The sequence below is a fragment of the Petromyzon marinus genome, chromosome 60 (assembly GCF_048934315.1).
Source record: "Petromyzon marinus isolate PM22_M1 ecotype Great Lakes invasive population chromosome 60, UKy_Petmar_22M1.pri1.0, whole genome shotgun sequence".
Taxonomy (NCBI): Eukaryota; Metazoa; Chordata; class Hyperoartia; order Petromyzontiformes; family Petromyzontidae; genus Petromyzon; species Petromyzon marinus.
In genome coordinates, this window is record NC_133726.1 from 1,531,877 (window position 1) to 1,555,430 (window position 23,554).

A 23,554-nucleotide genomic window follows, 5' to 3' on the forward strand; every position below is an offset into this window, starting at 1 on the left:
TACTACTGCTGCTTCTACTGCTGCTGCTACTACTGCTGCTACTGCTGCTGCTGCTACTACTGCTGCTGCTCCTGATAATACTGCTGTTACTACTGCTGCTGCTACTGCTGCTGCTACTACTGCTGCTGCTACTGCTGCTGCTACTACTGCTGCTGCTGCTACTACTGCTGCTGCTGCTACTACTGCTGCTGCTGCTACTACTGCTGCTGCTGCTACTATTGCTGCTGTTGCTACTACTGCTGTTACTACTGCTGCTACTGCTGCTGCTACTGCTGCTGCTACTACTGCTACTACTGCTGCTACTGCTGCTGCTACTGCTGCTACTACTGCTGCTGCTACTACTGTTGCTACTACTACTGCTGCTGCTACTACTGCTGCTGCTACTACTGCTGCTGCTGCTACTATTGCTGCTGCTGCTACTACTGCTACTACTGCTGCTGCTACTGCTGCTGCTACTGCTGCTGCTACTACTGCTGCTACTACTGCTGCTACAACGCATCCTCTAAATAAAATGAACGGCGAGCCGCTCGCGCGTTCCGAGATTTGGTGGCGAACGGAGACACCCCCCCCCATCGCCCACCCTCCAGCGTGCAAGCGTCTCGGAACGGGAAAGGGTTAATATGACCCGGGGGGGGGGGTCACAGGACATGTGGACCGCCCTGTATAGTAAACGAAAGAGCCGACGCACGCTCATTCCCCGCGCCGTGTCACCGTGTGTTTGGCTGTGACGTCGTCGGCGTCGCCGCCGCCGCCGCATGCCCTGGCCGCTTCAGATCTGTGCTCCGAGATTGCGATAACCGGGCTGGCCTGTTTTAATGCCTATAAACAAACAATAGAAGAAAAGAAAAATAACAAACCGCGCGTTTTCCAAACGCCTGCGAGATGAACTGGAAAGTGGAAATCGCACGCCCACCCATCGTCAGCTTCGTCATCACCAGCAGCAGCATCATCACCAGCAGCAGCATCACCAGCAGCATCATCATCACCAGCAGCAGCATCATCACCAGCAGCAGCATCACCAGCAGCATCATCATCACCAGCAGCAGCAGCTTCATCACCAGCAGCATCATCATCACCAGCAGCATCATCATCATCACCAGCAGCAGCAGCATCACCAGCAGCAGCATCATCACCAGCAGCAGCATCATCATCACCAGCAGCAGCATCATCATCACCAGCAGCATCATCACCAGCAGCAGCATCATCATCACCAGCAGCAGCATCATCATCACCAGCAGCATCATCACCAGCAGCAGCAACAGCATCATCATCACCAGCAGCAGCTTCATCATCACCAGCAACAGCATCATCACCAGCATCATCATCACCAGCAACAGCAGCATCACCAGCAGCAGCATCACCAGCATCATCATCACCAGCAGCAGCATCACCAGCATCATCACCAGCATCATCATCACCAGCAGCATCACCAGCAGCAGCTTCATCACCAGCATCATCATCATCACCAGCATCATCATCATCACCAGCAGCATCATCACCAGCATCATCACCAGCAGCATCACCAGCAGCATCACCAGCATCATCATCACCAGCAGCAGCTTCATCATCACCAGCAACAGCATCATCACCAGCAGCATCATCACCAGCATCATCATCACCAGCATCATCATCACCAGCAGCAGCATCATCACCAGCAGCAGCATCATCACCAGCAGCAGCATCATCACCAACAGCAGCTTCATCACCAGCAGCATCACCAGCAGCATCATCACCAGCAGCATCATCACCAGCAGCATCATCACCAGCATCATCACCAGCATCATCATCACCTGCAGCAGCATCATCACCAGCATCATCATCACCAGCAGCATCATCACCAGCATCATCATCATCACCAGCAGCAGCATCATCACCAACAGCAGCTTCATCACCAGCATCATCACCTGCAGCAGCAGCATCACCAGCATCATCATCATCACCAGCAACAGCTTCATCATCACCTGCAACAGCTTCATCATCACCAGCAGCATCATCACCATCATCATCACCAGCAACAGCTTCATCATCCCCGCTCGCGGTCAAATAACGGGCGGCGGCGTTCTTTGTCTTGTCTGCAGGCCCCGCCGTCGCTGGTGACGCACGAGCAGAGGCAGCATGCCGAGCACATCTTCCTGGCCTTCCGCAAATCCAAGTCGCCCTACGCAGTGTGCCGGCACATCCTGGGTGAGCGACCGCTGGCTACTCACTCGCTCACTCGCTCACTCGCGCGTGTGAGGAGTGGGTGGGTGAGCGAGCGAGCTGTTGTCTGAGTGAGTGTGTTAGCGCGTGTGACCGCGTGCGCGTCTGCGCGTGCGTGCCGATACATCCTGGGTGAGCTACCACTGGTGCACTCAAGCACGCACTCACTCACTCATGCACTCACTCACGCACGCACTCACTCACTCATTCACTCACCCACTCACGCGCGCACTCACGCGCTCACTCACTCATGCACTCACCCACTCACGCGCTCACTCACTCATGCACTCACCCACTCACGCGCGCGCTCACTCACACACGCACTCACTCACGCGCTCACTCACACACGCACTCACTTACGCGCTCACTCACACACGCACTTACTCTTGCGCGCACTCACACGCTCACACACACACACTCACTCATGCACTCACGCACTCACGCACACTCACTCACGCTCTCTCAAGCACTCACGCACTCACGCGCTCACGCACACACTCACGCATGCACTCACTCACGTACTCACACTCTCACTCATACACTCACCACGCACTCACGTACTCACTCACTCACCACGCACTCACTCACCACGCGCTCACTCTCGCACTCACGCACTCACTCACATACTCACTCACACACCAACTCAAGCACTCACGCACTCACTGACGCACTCACTCACGTACTCACACACGCATTCCCCATGCACTCACTCACATACCCATGCACGTATGCACTAATGCACTCACTCATTTACACACTCCACGCAGTCACTCACACACTCATGCACTCACTCACGCACTCACTCACTTACTCACTCACGCACTCACTCATGCACTCACTCATGCACTCACTCAAGCACTCACTCATGCACTCACTTACTCAGTACTCGCACGCCTGCTCACGCGCTCACTAAAGCACTTACGCACTAACGCACTCACGCATGCACACTCGCGCCCTCATGCATGCACTCACTAATGCACTCACTCACGCACTCACTCATGCATGCACTCACGCACTCACTCACGCACGCATTCACTCACGCACGCATTCACTCACTCACGCATTCACTCACTCACGCACTCACTCACTCACGCACTCACTCACTCACGCACTCACTCACTCACGCATTCACTCACTCACTCATACACTCACTCACGCACTCACTCACTCACGCACTCACGCACTCACGCACTAACTCACTCACTCACGCATTCACTCACGCACTCGTGCACTCACTCACTCACTCACGCACTCACTCACGCACTCACTCACACACACTCATACTCACGCACTCATTCACACTTTCACGCACTGACGCATGCATTCACTCACGCACTGACGCACGCACTCACTCAAGCACTCACTCACACACTCACTCACTCACACACTCACTCACGCACTGACGCACGCACTCACTCACGCACTTAAGCACTCACACACACACTTACGCACTCACTCACTCATGCACTCACGTACTCACACTCTCACTCATACACCCACTACGCACTCACTCACTCACGCACTTACTCAAGCACTCACTGACCTACTTACTCACTCAAGCACGCACTCACTCACACTCACGCACTCACTCGCGCACTCACGCACTCACCCACCCACGCACGCACGCACGCACTCACTAATGCATTCACTCACGCACTCACTCACGCACTCACTTACGCACTCACTGAAGCTCTCACGCACTATCGCACTCACGCACGCTCTCACGCACTCGCTCACTCACGCACGCACTCACGTGCTCACTCAGTCACGCACGCACTCACTCATGCACTCACCACGCACTCACGCACTTACGTACTCACTCAGTCACTCACGCACGCTCGCACTCACTCACGCACTCACTCACGCACTCACCACGCACTCAACACTCACTCACTCACGCACTCACTCACACACGCACTCATACACTCGCTCACGCACTCACCATTCACGCACTCACTCATGCACGCACTCATGCACTCACTCACACATACTCACGGACTCACGCACATGCACGCACTCACGCACTCACGCACTCACGCACTCACTCACACACTCACTCACGCACTCACGCACACATACTCACACGGACTCACTCACATGCACGTACACGCGGGTGAGTGTGAGGTGTGGATGAGTGAGCTAACGAGCCAAGGAGGGAGTGCACGCAAATTGTTGAGCGAGGTCAGTGATTGAATATGTGAGTGCTTGTCTGAGCGATTGTGTTAGCGCGTGTGCGTGTGACCCTGTAATGCCTGTACGTGTGCATGTGTGTGCCGACACATCCTGAGTGAGCTACAGCGATTAACCTGAACTATCTTTTATTTTTACCAGGTGAGGCCCACTGGACTACAGTGAGGGAAAAAAGCATTTGATTTCCTGCTGATTTTGTACGTTTGCCCACTGACAAAGAAATGATCAGTCTATAATTTTAATGGTAGGTTTATTTGAACAGTGAGAGACAGAATAACAACAAGAAAATCCAGAAAAATGCATGTCAAAAATGTTATAAATTGATTTGCATTTTAATGAGGGAATTAAGTATTTGACCCCCTCTCAATCGGAAAGATTTCTGGCTCCCAGGTGTCTTTTATACAGGTAACGAGCTGAGATTAGGAGTACACTCTTAAAGGGAGTGCTCCTAATATCAGCTTGTTACCTGTATAGAAGACACCTGTCCACAGAAGCAATCAATCAATCAATCAGATTCCAAACTCTCCACAATGGCCAAGACCAAAGAGCTCTCCAAGGATGTCAGGGACAAGATTGTAGACCTACACAAGGCTGGAATGGGCTACAAGACCATTGCCAAGCAGCTTGGTGAGAAGGTGACAACAGTTGGTTCGATTATTCGCAAATGTAAGAAACACAAAAGAACTGTCAATCTCCCTCGGCCTGGGGCTGCATGCAAGATCTCACCTCGTGGAGTTGCAATGATCATGAGAACGGTGAGGAATCAGCCCAGAACTCACGGGAGGATCTTGTCAATGATCTCAAGGCAGCTGGGACCATAGTCACCAAGAAAACAATTGGTAACACACTACGCCGTGAAGGACTGAAATCCTGCAGCGCCCGCAATGTCCCCCTGCTCAAGAAAGCACATATACATGCCCATCTGAAGTTTGCCAATGAACATCTGAATGATTCAGAGGACAACTGGGTGAAAGTGTTGTGGTCAGATGAGACCAAAATGGAGCTCTTTGGCATCAACTCAACTCGCCGTGTTTGGAGGAGGAGGAATGCTGCCTATGACCCCAAGAACACCATCCCCACCGTCAAACATGGAGGTGGAAACATTATGCTTTGGGGGTGTTTTTCTGCTAAGGTGACAGGACAACTTCACCGCATCAAAGGGACGATGGACGGGGCCATGTACCGTCAAATCTTGGGTGAGAACCTCCTTCCCTCAGCCAGGGCATTGAAAATGGGTCGTGGATGGGTATTCCAGCATGACAATGACCCAAAACACACGGCCAAGGCAACAAAGGAGTGGCTCAATAAGAAGCACATTAAGGTGCTGGAGTGGCCTAACCAGTCTCCAGACCTTAATCCCATAGAATATCTGTGGAGGGAGCTGAAGGTTCGAGTTGCCAAACATCAGCCTCGAAACCTTAATGAATTGGAGAAGGAGTGGGACAAAATCCCTCCTGAGATGTGTGCAAACCTGGTGGCCAACTCCAAGAAACGTCTGACCTCTGTGATTGCCAACAAGGGTTTTGCCAACAAGTACTAAGTCATATTTTGCAGAGGGGTCAAATACTTATTTCCCTCATTAAAATGCACATCAATTTATAACATTTTTGACATGCGTTTTTTTTATTTTGTTGTTGTTATTCTGTCTCTCACTGTTCAAATAAACCTACCGTTAAAATTATAGACTGATCATTTCTTTGTCAGTGGGCAAACGTACAAAATCAGCAGGGGATCAATTACTTTTTTCCCTCACTGTATGTAGCTCATTTTCAGACGTGATCTGGCTACCATAAATGGTAGCTCAACGAAGTGGCTTATCACGTGGAAATTTATGGCAGCCAGGGAACCCAGAGAAAAATCCACGTGTCCGCGGGGAGAACACGCAAACTCCAAATATACAGCAGCAGGCGTCAGGGTCGGTATCGAACCCACGGCCTCTTGTATACCAGGCGAGGTAGTTAACATCTCCTAGACACCGTGATGATGATGAGAAAGAGAGACACGCAAACTCCAAATATACAGCAGCAGGAGTCAGGGTCGGTATCGAACCCACGGCCTCGTGTATACCAGGCGAGGTAGTTAACATCTCATCAGGGTCGGTATTGAACCCACGACCTCTTACCTACCAGCCGAGTGAGTGAACATCTCGCCACCAAGATCCCCCGTATAACCTTAACAGACTGTAGGGGCAAGTGCTGTTAGCGAGCAGCACCTGTGAAGGCCGGCACGGCACACGAGGGGGTGGGTGGCCAGCACCACGCCCGGCCGCCTTTGTCACCCCAGTGGCGATGTTTACTACACACCGCACCAGGTGCTCATTTGAGGCTGAGTCAACCTCGGGGAGACCTTGAACCAGTTTGAATTATCGTCGGGTATCGAACTCGGGTCGCTGGGTTCGTAGCCCTCCGGGCTACCCGCTACACTACCGCTCCCTACACGCACATGCACACGTAGGTGAGTGAGCGCGTGAGCGAACGAGCAAAAGAGTGAGTGTGCAAATCTGCGAGTGGTTGTCTGAGCGAGAGTGTTGGCGCCTGCTCGTTTGGACCGTGTGCATGTCCCCGCGAGTGTGTGTGACTGCGATAATGTAGCGGTTAGCGCAGCGCACGACAAACTCGGTGACCCGCGTTCAACTCCCACTCATGGCCAACATCTGCGACGATGATCTACACCGGTCCTGGGCCCTCGCTTAGATCGGCCTGGCCTCGGAATGGGTACCTGGTGCGATCTGCGTGCGAGCGTGTGGCCACGTGCACATCTGCGCGTGCGTGCGACTGCCCGCGCGTGTATCCGTGTGACCGTGCGTGCGTCTGCGCGTGCGTGCGTGCGTGCGCGAGCAGAGACGAGCCGCGTGGACTACGTCCTCTTCCAAGCCGTCACCACCATCATGGAGGCGGCCATGCGGGAGTGGGTGCTGCTGGATCACAGCACCGTAGAGTCCCTGCGCTCCTTCCTGCTCAACTACGTGCTGCAGAGGCCCGGGTGAGCGACCCCCCACCACCACCCCCTCTCCCTCTCTCTCTTCTTTAGCACCGCACGTAGCCAACCGTGCCAATCGGAGGTGTGGGAGAAGCGAGAGGCGTTGTCCTGAGCCGATTCGTAGAGGAGGAGGTGGGGGGGGGTGCCAGTTCGTGGCCTCGTAGCGATGCGGCCCGCAAGTTTCTGAATCGCACCGTCGCCTCGGCAACGAGCTTCCCGCGCGCTCATTGGCCGGTGGCAGGGTGGCGGCGGCGGCGGCGGCGGCGGCTCATGGTGACGCTCGGCGCCTCGTGGCAACGAAGCGGACCGGGGTTTGATTCCATTTTTGCGTGCGCCGGGTGTGCACGTTAATGCCCCCCCTGTGTTCCGCAGGCTGTGTGTGTGTGTGTGTGTAAACATGACCCGTGCGTATGTACACGTGTGTGTCCTGTGTGTTTGTTTGCTTTGCTCAACGACGCGGCGTGCGTCTTTGCCTTCGGGGAGCGGCGGCGCAGCGGTTGGCGCGCTCGCGCCGCGGACCCGGCGGGCCCGAGCCCCGCTCGCGGCCAATGACCGCGGCTCGGTTCTGAACTGGTCCCGGGGCCTCCCTCTCCCGAGGTCGGCTCGGCCTTAACGACGAGTGCCTGCCGCGGCGTGCGGTAAACGTCGGCGCGAAGGCGGCCCGGCGTGGTGCTGGCAATACCGTACGCTCGTAGGTGTGCCGTGACTAGAGCCGTGCCTAGAGCAGTGACTAGGGCCGTGACTAGAGCCGTGACTAGAGCCGTGCCTAGAGCCGTGACTAGAGCCGTGACTAGGGCCGTGACTAGGGCCGTGCCTAGAGCCGTGACTAGAGCCGTGCCTAGAGCCGTGACTAGGGCCGTGACTAGAGCAGTGACTAGAGCCGTGACTAGAGCAGTGACTAGGGCCGTGCCTAGAGCAGTGACTAGAGCCGTGACTAGAGCAGTGACTAGGGCCGTGCCTAGAGCCGTGACTAGGGCCGTGACTAGAGCCGTGACTAGGGCCGCGACTAGAGCCGTGACTAGGCCGTGACTAGAGCCGTGACTAGGGCCGTGACTAGAGCCGTGACTAGGCCGTGACTAGAGCCGTGACTAGAGCCGTGACTAGGCCGTGACTAGAGCCGTGACTAGGGCCGCGACTAGAGCCGTGACTAGGCCGTGACTAGAGCCGTGACTAGGGCCGTGCCTAGAGCCGTGACTAGAGCCGTGCCTAGAGCCGTGACTAGGGCCGTGACTAGAGCCGTGACTAGGCCGTGACTAGAGCCGTGACTAGAGCCGTGACTAGGCCGTGACTAGAGCCGTGACTAGGGCCGCGACTAGAGCCGTGACTAGAGCCGTGCCTAGAGCCGTGACTAGGGCCGTGACTAGGCCGTGACTAGAGCCGTGACTAGAGCAGTGACTAGGGCCGTGACTAGAGCAGTGACTAGAGCCGTGACTAGAGCAGTGACTAGGGCCGTGCCTAGAGCCGTGACTAGGGCCGTGACTAGAGCCGTGACTAGAGCAGTGACTAGAGCCGTGACTAGGGCCGTGACTAGAGCCGTGACTAGAGCCGTGACTAGAGCCGTGACTAGGCCGTGCCTAGAGCCGTGACTAGAGCCGTGACTAGGGCCGTGACGAGAGCCGTGACTAGAGCCGTGACTAGAGCCGTGCCTAGAGCCGTGACTAGGGCCATGACTAGAGCCGTGACTAGGGCCGTGACTAGAGCCGTGACTAGAGCCGTGACTAGAGCAGTGACTAGAGCCGTGACTAGAGCCGTGACTAGGCCGTGACTAGAGCCGTGACTAGAGCCGTGACTAGAGCAGTGACTAGAGCCGTGACTAGAGCCGTGACTAGAGCAGTGACTAGAGCCGTGACTAGAGCAGTGACTAGAGCCGTGACTAGAGCCATGCCTAGAGCCGTGACTAGAGCAGTGACTAGAGCCGTGACTAGAGCCGTGACTAGGGCCGTGACTAGAGCCGTGACTAGAGCCGTGCCTAGAGCCGTGACTAGAGCAGTGACTAGGGCCGTGACTAGGGCCGTGACTAGAGCCGTGACTAGGCCGTGACTAGGCCGTGACTAGAGCCGTGACTAGGCCGTGACTAGGGCCGTGACTAGAGCCGTGACTAGGCCGTGACTAGGCCGTGCCTAGAGCAGTGACTAGAGCCGTGACTAGAGCCGTGACTAGGCCGTGACTAGAGCCGTGACTAGGCCGTGACTAGGGCCGTGACTAGAGCCGTGACTAGAGCCGTGACTAGAGCCGTGACTAGGGCCGTGACTAGGGCCGTGACTAGGGCCGTGCCTAGAGCCGTGCCTAGAGCCGTGACTAGGCCGTGACTAGAGCCGTGACTAGGCCGTGACTAGAGCCGTGACTAGGCCGTGACTAGGGCCGTGACTAGAGCCGTGACTAGGCCGTGACTAGAGCCGTGACTAGGCCGTGACTAGAGCCGTGACTAGAGCCGTGACTAGGCCGTGACTAGGCCGTGACTAGGGGGGAGACAGCGGATCGGGGTGACCGTCCCGGGTGCCCCCCCGCTTTGGGGGGCACCCCCCCCCCCCCATGTAGTAGGGTGCCACGGTGGCGAGATGTTCGCCTGGTATACAGGAGGTCGTGGGGATCCCGACCCTGATGAGATGTTAACTACCTCGCCTGGTATACAGGAGGTCGTGGGGATCCCGACCCTGATGAGATGTTAACTACCTCGCCTGGTATATACAGGAGGTCGTGGGTTCGATGCCGACAATGATGAGATGTTAACTACCTCGCCTGGTCTACAGGAGCTCGTGGGTTCGATCCCGACCCTGATGAGATGTAACTACCTCGCCTGGTATACAGGAGGTCGTGGGGATCCCGACCCTGATGAGATGTTAACTACCTCGCCTGGTATACAGGAGGTCGTGGGGATCCCGACCCTGATGAGATGTTAACTACCTCGCCTGGTATACAGGAGATCGTGGGTTCGATCTCGACCCTGATGAGATGTTAACTACCTCGCCTGGTATACAGGAGGTCGTGGGGATCCCGACCCTGATGAGATGTTAACTACCTCGCCTGGTATACAGGAGGTCGTGGGTTCGATCTCGACCCTGATGAGATGTTGACTATCTCACCTGGTATACAGGAGGTCGTGGGTTCGATCCTGACCCTGATGAGATGTTAACTACCTCGCCTGGTATACAGGAGGTCGTGGGTTCGATCTCGACCCTGATGAGATGTTAACTACCTCGCCTGGTATACAGGAGGTCGTGGGTTCGATGCCGACAATGATGAGATGTTAACTACCTCGCCTGGTCTACAGGAGGTCGTGGGTTCGATCCCGACCCTGATGAGATGTTAACTACCTCGCCTGGTATACAGGTCGTCGTGGGGATGCCGACCCTGATGAGATGTTGACTACCTCACCTGGTATACAGGAGGTCGTGGGTTCGATCCCGACCCTGATGAGATGTAACTACCTCGCCTGGTATACAGGAGGTCGTGGGGATCCCGACCCTGATGAGATGTTAACTACCTCGCCTGGTATACAGGAGGTCGTGGGGATCCCGACCCTGATGAGATGTTAACTACCTCGCCTGGTATACAGGAGGTCGTGGGTTCGATCTCGACCCTGATGAGATGTTGACTATCTCACCTGGTATACAGGAGGTCGTGGGTTCGATCCTGACCCTGATGAGATGTTAACTACCTCGCCTGGTATACAGGAGGTCGTGGGTTCGATCTCGACCCTGATGAGATGTTAACTACCTCGCCTGGTATACAGGAGGTCGTGGGTTCGATGCCGACAATGATGAGATGTTAACTACCTCGCCTGGTCTACAGGAGGTCGTGGGTTCGATCCCGACCCTGATGAGATGTTAACTACCTCGCCTGGTATACAGGTCGTCGTGGGGATGCCGACCCTGATGAGATGTTGACTACCTCACCTGGTATACAGGAGGTCGTGGGTTCGATCCCGACCCTGATGAGATGTAACTACCTCGCCTGGTATACAGGAGGTCGTGGGGATCCCGACCCTGATGAGATGTTAACTACCTCGCCTGGTATACAGGAGGTCGTGGGGATCCCGACCCTGATGAGATGTTAACTACCTCGCCTGGTATACAGGAGATCGTGGGTTCGATCTCGACCCTGATGAGATGTTAACTACCTCGCCTGGTATACAGGAGGTCGTGGGGATCCCGACCCTGATGAGATGTTAACTACCTCGCCTGGTATACAGGAGGTCGTGGGTTCGATCTCGACCCTGATGAGATGTTGACTATCTCACCTGGTATACAGGAGGTCGTGGGTTCGATCCTGACCCTGATGAGATGTTACCTACCTCGCCTGGTATACAGGAGGTCGTGGGTTCGATCTCGACCCTGATGAGATGTTAACTACCTCGCCTGGTATACAGGAGGTCGTGGGTTCGATGCCGACAATGATGAGATGTTAACTACCTCGCCTGGTCTACAGGAGGTCGTGGGTTCGATCCCGACCCTGATGAGATGTTAACTACCTCGCCTGGTATACAGGTCGTCGTGGGGATGCCGACCCTGATGAGATGTTGACTACCTCACCTGGTATACAGGAGGTCGTGGGTTCGATCCCGACCCTGATGAGATGTAACTACCTCGCCTGGTATACTGGAGGTCGTGGGGATCCCGACCCTGATGAGATGTTAACTACCTCGCCTGGTATACAGGAGGTCGTGGGGATCCCGACCCTGATGAGATGTTAACTACCTCGCCTGGTATACAGGAGATCGTGGGTTCGATCTCGACCCTGATGAGATGTTAACTACCTCGCCTGGTATACAGGAGGTCGTGGGTTCGATCTCGACCCTGATGAGATGTTAACTACCTCGCCTGGTATACAGGAGGTCGTGGGTTCGATCTCGACCCTGATGAGATGTTGACTATCTCACCTGGTATACAGGAGGTCGTGGGTTCGATCTCGACCCTGATGAGATGTTAACTACCTCGCCTGGTATACTGGAGGTCGTGGGGATCCCGACCCTGATGAGATGTTAACTTCCTCGCCTGGTATACAGGAGGTCGTGGTTCGATCCCGACCCTGATGAGATGTTGACTACCTCGCCTGGTATACAGGAGGTCGTGGGTTCGATGCCGACCCTGATGAGATGTTAACTACATCACCTGGTGTACAGGAGGTCGTGGGTTCGATCCCAAACCTGACGCCTGCTGCTGTATATTTGGAGTTTGCGTGTCTCTCTCTCTCCCCGTGGTCGCGTGGATTTTTCTCCGGGTCCTCCACTTTTCCTCTCCACATTTAGAATCAACGCCGCGTGTTCAGAGTAGTTGGCTGTTGCTATAAATTTCCACGTGATGATGATGATAAGCCCACTTCGTTGGGCTATCAAGTTGTGATGGCCAGGAGGTCGCTTGTGAAAAGCTGCTCAGTGGGGCCTTACCTGGTAACAATAAACAAGAGTTCATAGATTTAAAGCTTTCGTGACTGCAGGGATTCATATTCTTGGTTCTTTCGGTAAAGTCACCACCACATAGAAGGGAAACAACAAAATAATAAAAATATAAAACAATACAATTCTCACGACGTTTCGACTGCAACACAAGCAATCATCATCAGGTGTGAAAACCACAGCAGATATATATTTTTTTAAAGTGCCGTTTTTTTTCTAATTTATCGATTTCTTTAGTTTATATTTTTAATTACTTTTTTTTAACTGGAATGCGGTCACTCGAGGCATCTCGTCAGACCTCAGAAGCAAATCTCTGTTTGAACCGACGTGTATGTGTGTGGGGATGTTGAACTTCTTTCACACCGTAAGTAGCCAACCGTGCTAATCGGAGGCGCGTCGGTAAGGACAACAACACTAAACACAACAACAACAAGAAGAAGAAAAAAACAGAGTTTGTCAATCTAGATGATGATTTAAAAGTGGCAGAGCTCCCATTGGCTTCCGAACATCGGAAGGAAGAGCGTTCCAGACGGCCGCAGGAGTTTTAGTTTGACGGCGTCGGTGGGGCGGGGGGGGGGGGGGGGTTGGGGTTGGGGTTGGGGTTTGCCCCGGGCCCCGGAACCCCCCACTACGGACGGCCCCTGGCCCGGTGCCGGCCTTCGTAGGAGCTACTCGCGAAACGTCGCCTTGGCCCGACGGCCTGTTTGAGAGTCCACGCGGGGTGGGGGACGGGATCTCTGTCGTTGCCCGTGGACCCCGCGCAGGCTGCAGAAGTTTGTGAGGGAGCAGATCCTGCAGGCGGTGGCGGTGATCATCAAACGCGGCTCGGCCGACCGCGAACAGTCGCTCTGCTGCCAGAGCATCCTGGGCGAGGTCAGCCACCTGGTCAGCAGCGGCAACCCCGCCATGGTGAGTTCACCACCACCACCACGGTGAGTCCACCACCACCACCACCACCACCACCGCCATGGTGAGTCCACCACCACCACGGTGAGTCCACCACCGCCATGGTAAGTCCACCACCGCCGCCGCCGCCATGGTGAGTCCACCACCACCGCCATGGTGAGTCCACCACCATGAACATGGTGAGTCCACCACCACGACCATGGTGAGTCTACCATCACCACCATCGTGAGTCCACCACCACCAGCATGGTGAGTCCACCACCATGAACATGGTGAGTCCACCACCATGAACATGGTGAGCCCACCACCATGACCATGGTGAGTCTACCACCACCATGGTGAGTCCACCACCACCACCATGGTGAGTCCACCACCACCACCATGGTGAGTCCACCACCATGGTGAGTCCACCACCACCACCATGGTGAGTCCACCACCACCACCACCATGGTGAGTGACTTTACCCAGCAAAGCCTCGCCGAGTCACAAGTCTCTTCCAGGAGTGTTTGTGGCGGAGGGCGAGGGGGGGGGGCGACGTTGTTCGTCACTGCGTGTGACACCCCCCCAAGTGAGTCATGTGACCGTGTCATTTTTCACCGTGGGTGGGGGGGGGTGCCTTGACAAACGGCCGGTTACATTGTCAACGTGTGGGGTTTAGCTGTGGGCTACGTGGGGAGCGGTGGTGCAGCGGTTAGCGCTACGCTGCGCTATGAACCCGACGACCCGGGTTCGACTCGCGCTCACGGCCAACACCGGCGACGATTATCTGAACCGGTTCCGGACCTCCACCTAGGTCGACTCGGCCTCAAATGAGTACCCGGTGCGGTGTGTCAACATCGCCACTGGGGAGACAAAGGCGGTCGGGCGTGGTGCTGGCCACCCACCCCCTCGTGTGCCGTTCCGGCCTTCATAGGTGCTGCTCGCTAACAGTCTGTTAAGGCTACACGGGGGATCTTTGTCTTTTTTGCTATGGGGAAGAAAGCGGAAAAACCCGGAGGAAGCCCATTCGGAACGGCGGGAGGACTTACGAACCTCACGCAGGAAAGGCCACACCCGAGTTGTGGGGGAGTCGAACCCAGGCGATTCTTGCTGTGCGGCCTCGCGAGTTGTTCCTGCTGTGCCGCCCCTCGGCCACCCGAGCTCTAGAATGCTGAAGCTCTCGCTGCTGAACGGCAGAGGGCAGCATCGGCCACTGGGGGGGGGGGGGGACTACATTGACACATTCCGGCCATGACCATGGCACAGTGAAAGTTAATGCTCGCAAATAAAACTCAGCTTTTTTTTAGTTAAAGCCCTCTGAGCTTTGTAGCTTTTTTTCAGAAGCTTCCGGGCCATCACAACCGGTAGCCCAACGAAGTCGTGTTGGAACGTATAGCAGCCAAAATACTCAAACAAACGCGTGATGTTGATTATAAATGTGGAAGGGAAAAAACCGGAGGGAGGACCCGGAGAAAAATCCACGCGACCACCACGGGGAGAGAGACACGCAAACTCCAAATATACAGCAGCAGGCGTCAGGGTCGGGATCGAACCCACGACCTCCTGTATACCAGGCGAGGTAGTTAACATCTCATAGCCACCATGATGATGATGAGAGAGAGAGAGAGACACGCAAACTCCAAATATACAGCAGCAGGCGTCAGGATCGGGATCGAAACCCACGATGAGATAACGTGATGAGCGAGAGAATGTGCTGCTAGAAAGGGATGAGGTAAAGGGACGAGATAGGGTGGTGAGATGAAGAGATGAGATGACGAGATGTGTCATGATCATTTAATAACGCAGCAACAACAGTGGCGAATATCCAAACCAGTGTCGGGACTCCCCTAGGTCGACTCGGCCTAAAACGTGCGTGGCGCTTGGACGCACCACCCCCTCTCGTCGCCACGCCGTGCCGCTCACTAGATGCCCCTAAAGGGTACGCGGGGGGTGCCCGTCTGTCTTCTGCAGCAAACGCTGGCGTGCTGCATCCTCACGGCGCTGCTGCACGAGTTCGCCAGCTCCAGCAAGACGAGCAGCATCGGCCTCAGCATGGAGCGGCACGCAGCCTGCAAGCGGGCCTTCCAGGTGCGGCCTCCCTCGTCGCGGTCGTGCCACGGGCCACGGGCGTGCCGAGGTGGCGACGGAACCAGCGGCACGGCCGGGCGCTCGGGCGCCCTTTGCCTGCGCCGGGATGAATGGTGAAGCCGGTTAATTGAGGAAGGGAGGGGGAGAGGGTGTGGCGTTCACGCGGCTGGAGCGTGAACGCCGTTTGATGCGTAGGGGTATTGTGGTTCGAGGCCCGCGGCCGCCCCGGTTAGTACTGCGCGTGACATCATCGTGGTCATCACCGGGACACACGGCGTCATCACACACAGCGGCCGCCCTGGTTAATACTGCATGTGACATCATCGCCGTCATCACCGCTATACGTGGCGTCATCACGCACAGCGGCGTCATCACACACAGCGGCCACCCTGGTTAATACTGCGGTGACATCATCGCCGTCATCACCGCTATACACGGCGTCATCACACACAGCGGCCACCCTGGTTAATACTGCGGTGACATCATCGTGGTCATCACCGCTACACGCAGCGTTATCACACACACAGGCCGCCCTGGTTAATACTGCGGTGACATCATCGCCGTCATCACCGCTACACGCGGCGTCATCACACACAGCAGCCGCCCTGGTTAATACAGCGGTGACATCATCGCCGTCATCACCGCTACACGCGGCATTATCACACACAGCGGCCGCCCTGGTTAATATAGCGTGTGACATCATCGCCGTCATCACCGCTATACGTGGCGTCATCGCACACAGCGGCCGCCCTGGTTAATATAGCGTGTGACATCATCGCCGTCATCACCGCTACACGCGGCATTATCACACACAGCGGCCGCCCTGGTTAATACTGTGGTGACATCATCGCCGTCATCACCGCTACACACAGCGTTATCACACACAGCGACCGCCCTGGTTAATACTGCGGTGCGTGAACCATGATGCACCCCGAGTCATTTGCTTTGCTCGGTTAACGTTATTGAAGACCCCCGGTCGCGTTATTCCCGTGCCGGCGTCGCTCTCCAAACCTTCCAAATGTGAGTAAACGACTCGCGAAATTGCCACATTGGGAATAGCCAATCACAGCCTCGCCCTCCCGCTTGCAGGCCGGTGCCTCTGTGTGTGTGTGTGTGTGCCCCTTGTGCCGCACAGGGGCAGATTCCACTGGGGGTTCCCCTTTTAACGTTTCGTGACACTGCAGGCGCGGGTGTAGTGCGGTGTTACCTTTTTTTATTTTGCGATGATGCAAATCATCCTGCCTCCTCCCGAAGGCGGAAAACCCCCCACAAGCCACGCCCCCCACCCCTCCCCTCACCAGCACGACGCAGCTAATGCTGACTGTGTCACCAAGCCCCGCCCCTCACTGCCCGTCCAGCGGCACACGTGGGAATATTGCGCACGGTGCACAGTTGAGATAATCGCCATGGGATTGCAGGGTTCATAGCGCGGTGCATGAACCACCGCGCGCGCGCGCAACAGCAACAGCTGCTGCTGCCTTCACCACCTTGTGGACGGCGGTGTCACCACAGCGCTTGTGCCAGGCTAGGTGCACTTTGAGAACATCGCGTGAAGTGTCGGAGGCTGCTGCTGGCAGGCACACGCAGTAACACAATAAAAGACAAAGATCCCCCCGGATAGCATGAACTGTTGGGGCAAGTGCTGTTAGCGAGCACCTGTGAACACCGGCACTGTTCCACACGAGAGGGTGGGTGGCCAGCACCACGCCCGGCCGCCTTTGTCTCCCCAGTGGCGATGTTTACACACCGCACCGGGTACTCATTTGAGGCCGAGTCGACCTAGGGGAGGCCCAGGACCGGTTCAGATTATCATCACTGTGGTGTTGGCCGCGAGCAGGAATGGAACTCGGGTCGTAGCTGGGTTCGTAGCGCAGCGCACTAACCGCTACACCGCTCATGCACACGCGTGCACACACACACACGGGCACTTGGCCAGTGTGTAACAACAGGTGTCAGAGCTCCCTCCCTCCCTCTCCTCCCTCCCTCCCCTGTCACTACGACTCCCTACGGCCGCCAGTGTCACCGCTCCCACTTGACTCTGGACCCCCAGTTCTCTCGTTCAGTACCAGCACTCGGTTATGCATTGTGCACAGCTACCACGCAGCTACCACTCAGCTACCACGCAGCTACCGCTCAGCTACCACGCAGCTACCACGCAGCTACCACTCAGCTACCACGCAGCTACCACGCAGCTACCATGCAGCAACCACGCAGCTACCACTCAGCTACCACTCAGCTACCACTCAGCTACCACGCAGCTACCACTCAGCTACCATGCAGTTACCATGCAGCTACCACTCAGCAACCACGCAGCTACCACTCAGCTACCACTCAGCTACCACGCAGCTACCACTCAGCCACCACTCACCTACCACTCAGCTACCACGCAGCTACCACTCAGCTACCACTCAGCTACCACGCAGCTACCACTCAGCTACCACTCAGCTACCACGCAGCTACCACGCAGCTACCGCTCAGCTACCACGCAGCTACCGCTCAGCTACCACTCAGCTACCGCGCAGCTACCGCTCAGCTACCACTCAGCTACCGCTCAGCTACCGCTCAGCTACCACGCAGCTACCGCTCAGCTACCGCTCAGCTACCACGCAGCTACCGCTCAGCTACCACTCAGCTACCGCTCAGCTACCACTCAGCTACCGCTCAGCTACCGCTCAGCTACCACGCAGCTACCACTACGGCGGTGTAACAGTCAGCGGCGCACTGCACTTCCCGTCCAGAAGTCGCCGGGTTCGACTCCCCGTCTCCCTGCCCGGCGGTTGAAACGCCGCCGCAACTTTCTCGAATCCATCACCGGCCCACCGGCCTCGTGATCGGCGGGGTCGCGAGCGCGCGGTGGTGGGGTAAGGAGCGGGTAACTGCCACGTATTGCAAGGCGTCTGAGCCGGCGTGGAAGAGTAGGCCAAGTACTCTCCACCAGGTCCTCCCCTAGAACCAACTCTCGTGCGGGGGGAGGACTTCCGCCGGCGGCGGCGGCGGCGGCGCGGGCGAGCACTTTCGGTGCCGCGCCTTTACCTTCCAACACACGCGCAGCCCCTTTGTCAATCCACTGCTGGATGAGGGCCTCCCCCACGCCACGTGGGTCATGGGAGGGCGGTGGGGCGGGGGGGGGGGCTGGGGTGTTATTTGACCGTATTTCACCACGCCGGTTACTGCCGGTCGGTGGTGGTGGTGTTGATGGCGGACACGATGTATCGCTCGCCACAGATGTTAGCCGCTGGATCGAACTCTGATCACCGCCGCCCCCCACCCACTGCCCCCCCCCAACGCCCCCCCCTCCCTCTGCCCCCCCCTTCCACCACCGCCCCCCACTGCACGGCCGCCCCCCACTCACCCATCGCCCCCCCTTCACCGCCCCCCATACCACCAGCTCCGCTTACATAAGCGCCCCCCTGCAGCACCACCACCCCCCCCCCCGTCCGTCTCCCGTTGTGCCGCCCGCTCGGCTTGAACACTCAGACAAAACGAAGGGGATGTGGGGGGGTGGCCGCGTGGTGGGGGGGGGACATGGTGGGTGGTGGTGGTGGTGGTGGTGGGGGGCCTTCTGCCATCTGTGGCTGAGAGCTGAATTACCGTCACCACCCAAATATAGACGGCGCGCACCATTGTCCTTGAGGGCTCGGGAGAGTTGGGTCGCGGTGCGCGTGTGTGTGTGAACGTGTGTGTGCGCGTGTGTGTGTGCGCGTGTGTGTGTGTGCGCGTGTGTGTGTGCGCGTGTGTGTGCGCGTGTGTGTGCGCGTGTGTGTGCGCGTGTGTGTGCGCGTGTGTGTGTGCATGTGTGTGTGCGCGTGTGTGTGCGTGTGTGTGTGCGCGTGTGTGTGCGCGTGAACGTGTGTGTGTGTGCGCGTGTGTGTGTGCGCGTGTGTGTGTGTGAGCGCGTGTGTGTGTGCACGTGTGTGTGCGCGCGTGTGTGTGCGCGTGTGTGAACGTGTGTGTACGCGTGTGTGTGCGCGTGTGTGAACGTGTGTGTGTACGCGTGTGTGTGTGCATGTGTGTGTGCGCGTGTGAACGTGTGTGTGTGCGCGTGTGTGTGTGTGCGCGTGTGTGTGTGTGCGCGTGTGTGTGTGTGAACGTGTGTGTGTGTGCGTGTACGTGTGTGTGTGCGCATGTGTGTGTGCGCGTGTGAACGTGTGTGTGTGTACGTGTGTACGTGTGTGTGTACGCGTGTGTGTGCGCGTGTGTGTGCGCGTGTACATGTGTGTGTGTTAGGGTGGGGTGGTAGTCTAGCGGTTAGCGCGCTGCGCTATGAACCCGGCCGCCCGAGTTCCATTCCCACTCATGGTGACGATTATGTGAACCGGTTCCTGGATCTTCCCGAGGTTGACTGGCGCGGTGTGTCGGCATCGGCACCGGGGAAAACTGTGGCCGGTTATTCAAACGGCGTCTCAGCCCTTTCTTCACCTCCTCCACTCCACCCAGCACCGTACTCAAACACTCAAGCAACAACGACAACAACCACCACCGCCATACGCCACTAAGTGGCGGTGACATCGCCACGGCGCATGTGCACCTTGAGACGGCGTTAAGTGTGTGGTAGGCTCCCGGCAGGAGGTCACGGGACAGACCCAGGTGCCATGAGTTGACTAACTGAGATGACTGGCCGATGCACCACGATATCAATATACAACTACCAATAGTCACACGCACAATGACGAAGATTCCCCGCACAGCCTTGACAGACATTTGGTACTGTTAGCGAGTAGTGCCTATAAAGGCCGGCTCGGTACACAAAGGAGTGGGTGGCAAGGTCCACACCGCACCAGGTACTCATTTGATGCCGAGTCGAGCCACCGGAGGTCCGAGATCGGTTCAAATAATCGTCACCGGTGTTGGCGGCCGTGAGCGGGAATCGAACTTGGGTCGCGGGGTTAGTAGCGCAGTGCACCGTCCTTTACACTCCCGCTCCGCACACTCACACACACACAGTCACACAAAGATCCCCCGTATAGCCTCAAGAGACTGTTAGGGGCAAGTATACTGCTCGTGAGTAGCACCTACGAAGGACGGCACGGCTCACCCTTGAGGGGGCGGGCTGGTGGCCAACACCATGCCCGACCGCCTTTGTCTCCCCAGTGACGATGTTTAGTCACCACACACCAGGTAGGGGCAAGTGCTGTTAGTAGCGAGTAGCAGCGCCTATGAAGGCGCACGCTCGCACGCACGCGCACAGACACGCGCACAGACACGCGCACAGACACGCGCACGCGCGCAGACACGCGCGCGGGCAGTGTGGCCCGGGTGCCCATGTCGCGCGCATTGTTAGAAGTCTGCACATGATCACTCGGGCACATTCTGTCGCGTGGCACTTCCCAATTTAGCGCCACGCCGATGACAATGGCCGTTTGTGGCTCGGGTGGCGGCTCCAGCCCAGCCCTCGTCGTTTCTCCCTCCCGCGCTCCCTGCCGCCCCGCGCCCGCCGCTCCTTCACCTCCGGCCCGTGCCACTCGCGCCCCTGGCACGCGCCCGCGCGCACGCGCGCTGAGAAGGGTGCCGGTGCGTCCGCGAGAAGAACTTTCGAGAAGAACTTTGGGGGGGAGGAGAGGTTGCGCTTGCGCGCGGCACCGTTAGCGCGCGGGCACGGGCGTACCTCCGTACGTTGCGTCGGGACCCGCGGCGCCAGTCGGAGGAGCTTGCCGCGGCGCTTGCGTGCGTGCGTGCGTGCCACGCATGCCGCCAGCCGCCGTGGATGGCGCTCGGCCCTGCTCCCCCGATTTCTCAGCTGCTTCGCGTTTTGTCGCTGGTACCGGCCACGCACCTACGGGGCACCCAACATCCACCACCTTCGCCACCGCCGTCGTCATCATCATCATCGTCATCATCTGCATCGTCGTTATCGTCTACGGGTTAGGACGTGGGAGCGTGTCACGGTGCTAACACTCGTATCTCGGAGTAATAACGGCACGGGTTCTGTATGTTGTCTCTCTCTCTCCCCGTCTTATGCTTGGGCTTCCTCCAGGGCTCTTTGCTATCCCTCTCCCCCATGGCTAAAATAAATCACCGAGTGTCACGGCTTTTGGTTAAAAACATCCCATTGCTGGAAACATGACCTGTGGATCAGAATCATCAGAATCTCTCTTTTTCACAGATGTCCGGTTGAGGCAGGGGATGAAGTTACAATGGGCAGCGTGTGATCAATTTTTAAAAATTATATTGATTGAATTAACTGTCGCTTGTACAATTAGGCATGCGACTCATTCGCTGTTACTTCACGAACGCGGCTCCAATAATTGAAATTGTACTCGCCTATGACGAGGTTAACCCAAATTAGGAAAGAACAAGATTAGGTTTTACCCTTTCTGGCATATTTTGATACTGGAACAGAAAGGTCCCGTGTTTTAAAAATATGCCACGGTTGGCTATGTACGCTGCGAATGAAGTTCAACGGGCATTTTAGTTGTATTGCTTCATGGCAATGGCGAAATTTTTTTTTTAAAGCCACCGCGACTATGTTTAGAACTAATAACTATTATATTACTCGACTGGGATCACATACAGCAGCAGTGACATTGTCTCCCACCCCCACGCACCCATCTACTAGAAAAAATAACCTGGCAGGACCCTCGTGAAAGGGTTGTTGTGATCTAGATTTGAAGTTTTCGTGACTGCAGGGATCCATTCTCTTTGCTTTTTTCGGTAAAAAAAGTCATCGCGTAGTAGGTAGAAAAATAATTAAATCACGACGTTGCCGGCGCGCAACACAAGCGTCCATCATCAGGTGGGACAACCACAGCAAGAAACAATTTATGCACCGAGTATGGTTGTTGTGATGTGTCACGTGTATCCCCCGACAGTCTGTGCACAGTCTATCGGGGGGGGGGGGCTGGGGGGGGGAGTGGAGGGGGCGGCGGGGGGGGGGGGGTGAAACTTTGTGTAGCCGTGTGGGAGAGCGGTGGCGTCACGGTTAGTGCTTCGCCGCTCTACGCTTCGCTACGAGCCCGGCGACCCGAGTTACATTCCCGCTCAGACGGCCAACACCGTCAGTGACGATTGTCTGAACCGGTCCTGGGCCTCCCCTAGGTCGGCTCGGCCTCAAATGATTGCCTGGTGTAGCGGTGTGTAAACATCGCCACTGGGGGAGACAAAGGCGGCCCGGGCGTGGTGCTGGCCACCCAGCCCCTCGTGTGACGTGCCGGCCTTCATAGGTGCTGCTCGCTAACGGCACTTGGCCCGTCAGTTCTGTTGAAGGCTACACGGGGAATCCTTGGAATGTTTTTAGGTGTAGCCATGTGCGGGCGTGCGTGTGTTGTGTGCATAAGTGCGCACTCACACACACTCGCACACAGGGGCGGCCGTAGTGTAGTCGCTAGTACACTGTGCGTGACCCGAGTTCGATTCCCGCTCGCGGCCGACATCGTCGGCGTTCATCCGAACCGGTCCCGGGACCTGCCCGGCGCCGCGTGTGGTAGACACCGCCACTCGGGAGACGAGAGCCGGCCGGTGTTGCCGGCCACCCACCCCCGCGTCGCGCGCCGTGCCCACCTCCCCTGGCGCTGCCCGCTTGAAACGGCGCTCGGCCCAAAGGTCCAGTTGCGCTCGACGGTGACACGGGGTTGGGGGGGGGATCTCTTTGCATTTGCCCGTGTCCAGGAGTCGGAGCTGCAGCAGGTGTTCGTGCTCACCGTGGAGATGCTGCAGGAGTTCTGCAAGTGTCCCAACCTCACGGCGCACATGTCCTCCGTGTTCCACCGCTTCTTGGCGCTCGCCAATCAGGTGCTCAGCTGGAACTTCCTCCCGCCCAACCATATCCTCGCTCGTCGCTGCGACGCGTCCAACGGGAGTTCCGCCGTGTGGCGAGTCGTTC

General features: G+C 56.9%; 1 protein-coding gene across 2 annotated transcripts in view; it reads left to right on the forward strand.

Annotated features, from left to right (window-relative positions):
* XPO4 (exportin 4) overlaps positions 1 to 23,554 on the forward strand; it is a 66,904-nt gene that overhangs the window by 10,147 nt on the left and 33,203 nt on the right. Inside the window, exons 2-6 of one of the 2 annotated variants that reach the window (XM_076053240.1) lie at positions 2,079 to 2,184; positions 7,230 to 7,371; positions 13,528 to 13,672; positions 15,619 to 15,735; positions 23,341 to 23,493. In XM_076053240.1, the coding sequence (XP_075909355.1) occupies positions 2,079 to 2,184; positions 7,230 to 7,371; positions 13,528 to 13,672; positions 15,619 to 15,735; positions 23,341 to 23,493 (663 nt within the window). Of the gene's footprint in view, positions 1 to 2,078; positions 2,185 to 7,229; positions 7,372 to 13,527; positions 13,673 to 15,618; positions 15,736 to 20,996; positions 21,494 to 23,340; positions 23,494 to 23,554 lie in introns of those variants that run through there. The other variant, XM_076053241.1, reaches the window with a different exon arrangement.